We start from the raw sequence: 10981 nt of genomic DNA on the forward strand, positions 1-10981 counted from the left end.
ATTCTAATATTATAATTAATTGCATATGGACAATGTCCAAATCTAGGTAAGCAGTGGGAGCACTCACCGATCACTGGCTCAGCTTGTGCTGCACATCCGACCGTGGTCCCATCGGTAAATGTACAACTCCTGAGCTCCTGAGGAAGTGACGGGTTGTCACGAAACGCGTTGAGCACATGGCCCAGGGGATTACAAGGGCATGCTGTCTGTTGATTGTTTTAACATGATGAAATAAAAATCAAAGTTTTTAATCGATTTTTGGCCATCTTGGTGCTCCATCTATGCATGAATTGGGAATTAATTGCATATGACCTGATTGTGGGGGCAAGGATTTTCACTTCTCTATCACTTATCTATCTAAGAAAGATAGTTGAACTATATTGTATACCCTGGGTAGCTCCCACTTCACAACTGAAGGATTTTTATACCTATAATTTTTCATTTGTTTGTGTTATGAATTTGATATGTTAGTCACTTTGTTAGTTATCAGTTGGGTTAGCACTTATCCACATACACTTGAGTACTTTGTTAAAATTCACCTCTTTAATGTTTATTATTTATAAAAAGGTTCACTGATTAAGATTTACCAGCTTTACAAAGATATAATACATTCTGTTCACAGAATAGACTAATCTCTTTTCACATTTATAAAATTAGGTCATACATCTAAAGTTCGCATTATACAGTTTTTCAAAGTTTCAGGAGAAGGAAAGCTATGGAGGCATTTTATTGCCAATAGATTAGCTGCAATAGTGCAAACTAGAATGCTTTATTTATTCTGTAGAATGTTTTGCCATGCTTGAGTAAAAAGCTCTAGAAGCTGTCTGTTTGTTTAGGATAGCAGCTGCGGTATTAGCTTGGTGTGACATCACTTCCTGCCTAAGTCTCTCCCTGCTCACTTATAGCTCTGGGCTCAGATTACAGCAGAGAAGCCGGGGGGGGGAGAGGAGCAAACTGAGCATGCTCACGCCCGGGGCAAGGAGGTTTAAGCTGAAGGCAGGAAGTCTGATACAGAAGCCCATGTGTACACAATAGAAGGAAAGAAATGCAGTGTTTCTTTTGACAGAGGACAATACTTTGACGGTTTACTGGTATATTTAGGTGGACCTTTCTGAAAAGGCTTACTTAGTTTTAACCTTTCCTTTTCCTTTAATAAAAGCTAGAATTACATACTAGCACATTCCAGCACCTGGTTAGAGACATATTTTCCCTAGACTTTGTGGGTTTATTTATTAAACTCTGAATTTATCTGGTCGTTCTTTTTGGGGCAAAACTCACATTTTTTCAGGTTTTCTTAAAAACTTTTTTGAGATTTATTAATGCTGCAAAAAGCCCTAATCTGAAAATCCCCCATCTCAGACCTGCCGAGGTTGTGAGGTAGGCAGAGGTGCTTATCCTAATTGGAAGTTATTGTGGTCTGCGCTGGGTTTAGCCCAAAAATCCGATAATTTTGATATGATGTTTCGTACGATTTTTTGGGGTTTTTCCTCGAACCGATTAATTCAAGCTTTTTAAATAATAATTAAGGTATGGGTTGTGTTTTTTTTAAATTAAAATAATGAGATAAATTCAGATTTTAGTAACTGACCATGCCCATGTCAACTGCGATTTCAAGTAAATAGATACTGTATTAAGTTTATGAGTATTCTATTCTCATTTTTGCTTATATTTGTCTGCAGAAAAAAATTATAACATAAATGACATAGATTGCGGTTTAGCTGCTAGTGCTAAACATTTTTAACTGAGATTCTGTAGTATTCTATGATTGTTTTGGTAGATACCACATTACATACGTGATATAGGATTGTCATTGGCCATCAATATACAATATATATACACAATAACAATAACACAGTGTTGACCGATTAGATAGAGTAGCCCCAGCAAGATACATAGCATTTTAACTTATAACAAACAGGGCTGCTAAAATAATTTAATAAACACGGGTTACAGAATAAAACTAGAATCTGAGGGCCCTGCTCACTAGAGCTTACAGTCGGATAAATAGCTTAAAATTACTTAAGGCTATGTTTATTGCACTCAGTCAGACCAAATATAGAACTGTTTTGGAGAACATTGGAGAACAGGAGAACATACCATAGTAATTGTAGAAATTAAATCGGTTATTTAAAAAGATCAAGGCATTGTTTGATGGAGCTTGTTATAGCACAAATACAAGCTGGCTTCACAAGCACTAGGAGTTCATTTCAGAATTTTGGCATATGAACCGAAAATTCAAGGCCTAAATGGGATCAAACATACAACACCAGGTAGATCCATTTCACCTCCTTAGTTTTTACACCTTATCTCCCGCAGGTTATACAATGTTCTCTGAATAAGCATAGCATAAGTTTACCTTTTTAAAAATGGGTGAATTTCAAATTCATATGAGTTTTTTTTAAACTCACATGACTTAGATTTTACTCTAAATTAGAATATTCGACTATTAATTAATAAAATCGAATATATCAAACTCGGACAAATTTTACAGACTTGAAAACTCGAATCAAATTCGACCAAACTCGATTTGAGTCTTTTCCCTGAAAAAAAACTTGAATATAAGGAAGGCTACAAACAACTCCAAATTGGTCACTGCACATCTCCCATTGGCTTATACAGCAATTCTGCAGGTTTTAGGTCGTGAATAGATGCATTTCTTAAATGGCCAGATAATTTCGAAATTCGAATTAAAACTCAAATTGAGTTTGGATAATTCACAATTGGAATATGAGAGTTTTGACCATAAAAAAAATGAAAATGAAAATTAGAATTTTCAATTCGACCCTTAATAAATCTGCCCCTTAGTTTTCAGAACATCCTTTTTATGTTTTTGTTAGCAGCTATATCCTACATCTGTTCTCCATGAACCAAGGATAGACAGCAGCAGCGCATGCCACAGGATATAATAGCATTGTTGAAGGTAAAACAAACCTTATATAAACCTTATTTAAACTACTAGCTGATATCTTAAAGTGGACCTGTCACCCAGACACAAAAATCTGTATAATAAAAGTCCTTTTTAAATTAAACATGAAATCCAATTTCTATTTTTTATTAAAGCATTCGTAGCTGTTGTAAGCTCATTTAAAAATCTCAGCTGTCAATCAAATATTGTCTGCCCCTCCTCTATGCCAGTGGCATAGAGGCGGGGCAGACAATTACTTTCACTTTCCATTCAGCACTTGCTAGATGTCACTGCTCTCCACATATTCCCCCATTCTCTTTACCGTTTAATTGTGTAGCCAGGACATGGGGATGGACATCAGGTCCCCCATTCTGGTGCAGAAACAAGATTCTGAGATGATACAAGGCTTGTCTTAATAACAGTGTGCACAAAATGGCTGCTGTCTGCTTGCTATAATTTTGAATTTCCAGACTGAAGGAAACAAGATTCAAATAATTTATATAGTGTAAATAAAGTTCATTTTGCTTGACTAATGGGATAAAATAGGATTTTGGATAATTTTTTTGGGGTGACGGATCCCCTTTAAATGGTGCAGGATCAAGAAAAAATAACAACTATTGGTGACAGCATTTATTTAGGGGTCTAGCAATATCAAATATCAATTGATGCACTGTACATATAATACAACCAGTGCAATGGCAGTCAGCCCTCAGGGAAGCCAAGGATTTATAATAGAAATTGAAATGATTGCTTTCATGAAATTATTTGTTCTGGGATTTACTGATTATTCTCTTAGCTTGTAAACATATGATATAAATAAATTGTTGAAGGAAAACCAAATCTTGGGATAGAAAACTACTGGCTGATGTCTTAAATTGTCAGTGTTTAAGAAGAAATAAAAACTTGCAGTGGCTACAATTATGTAGGGGGTTTAGAAAAATTTAGAGATATGCCATTGTTAGAATATTAGTGCAATTGCAGTCTGCCCTTAGGGAAGCTAAATATATATCAGAGAAATTGAAATGATTACTTTCTGAAATTATATGTCCTGGGATTTACTGATAATTATTATTTCTTATACACATATATATAACCAACCCTTAAGGAGTCTTACCAATACGGTGTTATGCTCTATACAGTTTGTATGCCTTTTGATTCTTACTTACATTACATAATATACTGTATATACAATATGAAACTGTTCAGAGAACCTAAAGCTGCTGCAGGTAATTTTTCTACAATTTTTGAGACAAGTGGTCTGGAAAATCAGTTTTCGGAAGGTATAAATATATTGCTTATAATACTGATATCATTTCTTATTTCACTCATAGTTCTTGGCAACAGTATTGTTATGTTGGCTTTCATTGTGGACAAAAGACTGAGAAATCAGTCCAACTTCTTTCTTCTTAATTTGGCTATTTGCGATTTTTTTGTAGGTAAGTGATTTAAATAATTCAAGTACAAACCTGACTAATCTCATTTAAGATTTTCCTGGACTATTCTTTATGAAAAATTCACAATGCTTTAGTTAATGATTTCTTTTACAAAGAACTCCATATATATATTGTACACTTGCACACAAAAATACACACAGAAAACATGCAAATTTTGGATTTGGAATTTTGGATCTGTAAAATCTACATGTTGTTTAATAGGTGCAATTTCAATTCCTGTGTATATGCCATATATGTTCACTGGGAAATGGATGCTTGGAGGATTTATCTGCAAATTGTGGCTCACTGTTGATTATACAACATCAACTGCGTCTGCCTATAGTGTTGCACTCATCAGCTATGACAGATTTCTTTCCGTGACCCAGGCAGTAAGTATTCTTCAGTCTCAGCTTTTTATTTGTACTTGTGTCGCAGTGCATTAAATCTAGACCAGGGGTCCCCAACTTTTTTTTACCTGTGAGCCACATAAAAGAAGTTGGAGAGCAACATAAACATGCAAAAAGTTCATGGGGATGCCAAATATGAGCTGTGATTGGCTATTGGTAGCCCCTATGTGGACTGGCAGCCTTCCGGGAGCTCTACATGATGGTACACATGTTTTTTATGCAATTAGAGCTTGCCTCCAAAACAGGAATCTGAAATTAAGCACCTGGATTGAGGCCACTGGGAACAAAATCCAATGGGCTGGTGAGCAACGTGTTGATCGTAAGACACTGGTTGGGGATCAGACATTATCAACATAACATAACAGGATTATGTGATTTTTTTGGAATTGTGTTTGGCCATGATTCATGATTGAAATCTTTTTTATATTTATCTTTTCCTGTGATAGTGAGGATTTTAAAAGTAAAAAATAAAAATCCTGCTACCTAAAACTTGTCATGACGCAGGTTTTAGGTCGCAACAATCATAAGCATTTACTGATTCACAGCAAACGAACAGGACTATGGAGATGTACCTATGCTTTTAAATATGACGAATAAAGACCTTATTTTTTAACTTATATTTTTGGCCTTGTGGATCCCTTGATTGCCGGACAGTCCTGTTCTTTTGCTGTGTTTTGGTTTGCCGCTCCCTGAAGCTGGGGGTCTGGGGCTGGTGCACATGGACCACATGATCTACTTGGTGAGCTCTTTACATTGTTATTCGGGAGCACCTATCAATTTTCTTTATTAGTCTAACATTGAGTTCGGTAGGGGGTCGAAGTTTTTTCTTAAAGAGACAGTACTTCGACTATCGAATAGTCGAATAGTCGAACGATTTTTAGTTTGAATCCTTCGATTCGAAGTCGTAGTCGAAGGTCGAAGTAGCCCATTCGATGGTCAAAGTAGCCCAAAAAACACTTTGAAATTCGACGTTTTTTTACTTCGAATCCTTCACTCGAAGTTAATGAATTGGCCCCTTAGACTGTCCTTACTAGCTACCCTAACTACCTCTTACTTCCGAAGTACTAAATAACCATCCTCTGCCTCTCTATCTACTCCTAGCAAGGAAAAGGTACACACCTGGTCTCTCTTACCTGCTATTGATGTTAAGCCGAATACTAAGTGCCTAGCTTGTACAATTCCTTTTATAGTCTCCTGAAGGGAAACTAGACATTGCTTGAACTATACACACTTTGAAAATTAAAATAATTTTTCCCCTCCGTACAGTGGCTAATTCTCAGTATGCCTTTATCTGCAGCCCGAGAATCAGCCATGTCTGGAGCAAGACAAAAGCCTGTTTTACTGTGTTTTTCCTGTTTTTTATCTTCAGTGGCACAACAAATGAGATTCTTTTTTTTATTCCATGTGTTTCTTACATATTTTTACGTTGTTAAATATTATTTTATCTTATCATCCTAATTCACATCATCTTTTAGATCTTTTTAGAATTCACCCCATCAATATAAAGTTTACCATTCAGGTATATTATGGGTATGTGTCTCTCTAAGCAACAGATATGCAACCTACAACATTCATTATGTAACTCCTAAGCTCCATTTACCATATTCAATTTGGAACTTTGTGTCTCTTATTTATTAGCTTTTGGTGATATTAGCTGGCAATATATATTCTGGTATTTTCATTATTTACAGGTGTATTAAACTATGTAGATATGCTGAATTACGTTTGAGTGAAATGACCATGCAAGTGTGTTTCAGAGAAGTATTATGCCAGCATTATAGATTTTTTACTCTGACGTTTATATACATATAATGCACCCAGGTACTAACTCAGTAATAAATACATTTTATGGTCATAATGATTGTATTTAATTCTTGCATGGTTCTTGCACCTCGTTTATTGTGCATTTTCAGATTTGTGCTAAATATTTTAGCTTGCCCATGTGTGTATGTTTTTATTTATTTTTCACATAGAACGGATGAAGTCATTTTTGCATATTTCTAAACTAAGGCTTCAGTTTTTGCACTACTAAGGTATAAAACAGAGGGCAATGTCTCTGAGGTTTTGTAATCTCTTGAAAAAGGGGAAAAAGAAGCACACAACACTTCGGCTTCTGCCTTCAAAGCATTTTATTGCAGCAGAGATGTGGCACAAGCTTTCGGGGACCACCCCTTCCTCTGGTGCCTGAACACATAGCATTAAATACCTTTCAACCCCATGTGATTGGCCATTTTTTCAGTTAACCCTTCACCAGCAATTGATACAAAGTTTCAAACATGTCCATCATTAATCAGCATGAAAGTCCCAATCCATAGTGATGCATAAAATTAATTGCCAGCAATATAATAATAGTTAATAACCCATTAAAAACATTTATTATCAATAATTAGATTACAAAAAGCATTGTAAATGAAAACTCTCATTCTAATCTTTTGAGCCATGCTGCTTCTTTTCTTAGCAACTGTTTCTGCACATTACTCCCTCTCAACGGATTGATCTGTTCCAATAGTCAATCTTACCTGAGAAACATATATTTATTATGAAAAAAATGTTTTGCAACAGAAAATTCAGAGAACCATTCATTTTTTTCCTGTGCCACATCTCTGCAGCAATAAAATGCATTGAAGGCAAAAGCTGAAGTATGGTGTGCCTCTTTTTTCCACTTTTTCAAGAGATTACTACTGTAGGCTTGAAGCAGCTTGGGATTGAATGCACCCTATAAATATCAAGTAAGTGGTGTGCCGAAGACAAACTGTCTGAGGTTTTGTAGTCTCTGCCACATAAATTAAATTAGAAACAAGAATAAAATTGCCATCTAAAAAGAGAAAAAAGAGAAAGTATACTTACTTGGCATCTGTTAGAGTTTAGATGCTACTTGAATGTTTGCTAGTATAAGGTTTATGAAATTTTAATAGATCATTCATATGTAATGGCTTATTCATTTCATTATACATTGTTACACACATAAAGATACAGATTTTGTCTCCTTACAGGTTTTACATCGTTCTCTACAAAAAAGACACAGTCAAACTGTTTATAAAATGGCATTAGTTTGGATAATTCCCTTCCTCATCTATGGGCCAGCGATTATTTTCTGGGAGATTATCACTGGTACAAATAATGTTCCTCAGTACAGTTGTCGTGCTGGGTTCCTTGGCACATGGTATTTTCTTATTGGTGCTTCCTCTTTGGACTTTGTTCTTCCAATGATCAGTATTTCACTGCTAAATTTGAGAATCTACTGGAACATTCAGAAACGCAACAGAAAGAAAAAGAAAAGCTCTTCATGTCAAACATCAGAAGAAAGGGCAACAAACGGTAGTCCTTTTATTATAGCCACTAACGCTGTTCTATCTTCTCCCCAATCAAGTAAGACAAAGGAAAGGGGAATGGAAGAGGAATGTAAATCTCCAGTAAATAAGAGGGGTGATGTCTCTATCACACAAAGTTCTACCATACCCACCAAAGGCAATGTCAGTGTGATGAAACTAAACCGTGACAAGAAAGTTGCTAAATCTCTTGCCATTTTGGTTTCAATTTTTGCTCTTTGCTGGGCTCCATATTCATTCCTTGTGAGTATTCGTGCTGCCTGCCATGGGTATTGTGTTGGTTCCCTCTGGTATGAAATATGTATTTGGTTGCTATTCAGTAATTCTGCTATTAATCCAATTCTATATCCCATGTGCCACAAGAGTTTTAGAAAGGCTTTCAAACTGCTATTTCAAAAGTGTCTTAAATGTTTCACAAGTTAAATCATAATACAGGCATGGGATCCATTATCTAGAAACCTGTTATCCAGAGAACTCTGAGTTACAGAAAGGCTATCTCCCATAGAATTCATTATAAGCAAATAATTAAAATTTTAAATGATTGTCTTTTTCTCTGTAATAATAAAATGTTTCATCGTACTTGATCCAAACCAATATATAATTAATCCTTATTGGAAGCAAAACCAGCCTATTGGATTTATTTAATGTTTTAATTAATTACTAGTAGATTATAGTATAAATAGATTATAGTATATAGGATATGCCACTGATTTTTTTTCATCATGTGAGAAAGAACTAATGATGATGCTTTGTCTGTGAGGTTCGCATCTTTTATTATTTTGACAATCATAGTAACTGATATCTGATGATCATTGAACACCAATAAGTTTGGATCAACATTAACATTGACTCTAATAATCACCCTTAGAGGCCAGAATATTTTTGTGTATATAATAAAGTACTACAGGTATAGGATGTGTTATCCGGAAACCCATTATCCAGAAAGCTCTGACTTATGGAAAGGTCATATCCGGTAGGCTCCATTTTATCCAAATAATCCAAATTTTAAAAAATGATTTCCTTTTTCTCTGTAATAATAAAACAGTACCTTGTACATGATTAATTGTAATTAACCCCTGTTAGAAGTAACACCAGGCTGCTGGGTTTATTTAATGTTAACGTTTACAAGACTTAGGGGGTTATTTACTAAAAATTTAATTTTGATTTTTTTTCCACGAATCTCTAAAACTGCGGTTTTCTTATTATTTTCAAAAAGCTGTAAAAATTTGAGATTTATTAAGGCCATATTTATCAAGGGTTAAAATTCGAATTTGAAAACCTTTGAAATTCGAATTCAAAAAGACCAACCAAATTAAGTTGAAGTTTCTTTTTGGCTGAATAGGTCAGTTTTCGATCGCAAAATCCATATTCGGCCAAAGTAATAGCTAATTTGAATGAATTCAAATCAAAGTTTTTCCCAAAAAAGTCCACCAATTGACTCCAAATAGGTTCTAGGAGGTCCCCCATAGGCTAAAACAGCAATTCGGCAGGTTTTAGATGGAAAATGGTAGAAGTCTAATTTTTAAAGAGACAGTACATGATAAATTTCTATATTTTAATTTTCAAATTTTTTTCAAATTCGAACTGAAATTGGACTATTCCCTAGTCAAAGTATACAAAAAATACCTCGAAATTCGAATTTTTTGAATTCGAAAATTCCCCTCAAACTTTGATAAATCTGCCCCTAAGTGTAAAAACAACAAAAACCTCTAATACGAAACTTTGCCAGGTAAATGTTGTCAAGGTCCTATAGATGTCAATGGGAGCTGCACTAATCCTTTTGGACTCCTTTAAATTAATTCAGATTTTGAGAAGTTTTCAGATCTTTTTCCCTGCTAGGAATTTTTTGAGGTTTTCGAGGTATTCAGATTTTTTTTAGCACAGAGTTCAGCATGTTTCCATTCATACTTTTTTTATTCAGATTTTTTAATAAATATCATGACATTCCTAGTTTTAGGGTTTGTGTGTTTAGTCCTTGTTTCATAAACCACTAAAACCACGAAAATGAGACTGTTGATAAATAGGCCCCTTAATGTATGAAGATACAAATTACATAAAGATCTGTTATCCGGAAAGACCCAGGTCCCAAGCATTCTAGATAACAGATCCCATACCTGTACTACTATATGGCATCTGAGTATGTGTGAATATTCTACATAATGTTGCGCTTGCCATCTGTAAGCAGGTGCTCCATTCACACTGAATTGATATGTAAGTGCACCTACTGACTTAGCAATTAATTGATGTTGGAGTCATACTGATATTATTGGTTTTTGAAAGGTTAAAGATGACAATTAGATCAATCTAATGACGTTTATTTGTGTCACTGGGTAAGGTGGGCAACAAGCTGTAATGGTTTCATTTTAAATCTATTCAGTATATTCAGAAAAAAATTAACATGTAAGTTAGGGGTCTGTGTTATGCCTAAGCTGAGTCTATATATACAGTAGTATTATACTAATAAAACAAAACTCAAGCTGCTTGTTTTATGTTGTTTATCACTTTTAATGGGACCCAATTTGGACTTGTTCTGCCTTAGAAATAAAAGTTTGACTAGTATTTCTATGTTTATTTGATGTATTGCGAATGATTTTATCAGTAATTCATGTTCAATAAACATGCTGTTTTTGTAGTGTAAATGAAGTTTCATGCACACAACTCAGGTACCTTGAAAATTTACACAGAATTACCACTGAGGTCAGACAGTTCCCAGGGATACTATAAGTCTGTACTATGTAGAATAAAAATCTAGATCCCAAAGAAAATCTTAGGATGCAATTTCCTGCTTTTCCTCTGATATAATTGCCATCTAGCAATGTGCTACTCACATATATAGTTTTTTACTACTGCTTCTCACATTAAGATACCGTGATGCACCTCATTTGAGGTCTGCTTATAGCAATCTCC

At 34.8% G+C, this 10981-nt stretch overlaps 1 protein-coding gene across 1 annotated transcript; it reads left to right on the plus strand.

Moving 5' to 3' along the window:
- Nucleotides 1-4097: 4097 nt before the first annotated feature.
- Nucleotides 4098-8497, plus strand: hrh4.e1.L (histamine receptor H4 gene e1 L homeolog). The gene is made up of 3 exons (XM_018266894.2): nucleotides 4098-4341; nucleotides 4561-4727; nucleotides 7739-8497. The coding sequence occupies exons 1-3, from the start codon at nucleotides 4098-4100 to the stop codon at nucleotides 8495-8497; spliced, it is 1170 nt and encodes a 389-aa protein (XP_018122383.2).
- Nucleotides 8498-10981: the final 2484 nt, after the last annotated feature.

This window comes from Xenopus laevis, chromosome 6L, assembly GCF_017654675.1.
Source record: "Xenopus laevis strain J_2021 chromosome 6L, Xenopus_laevis_v10.1, whole genome shotgun sequence".
Lineage (NCBI taxonomy): Eukaryota > Metazoa > Chordata > Amphibia > Anura > Pipidae > Xenopus > Xenopus laevis.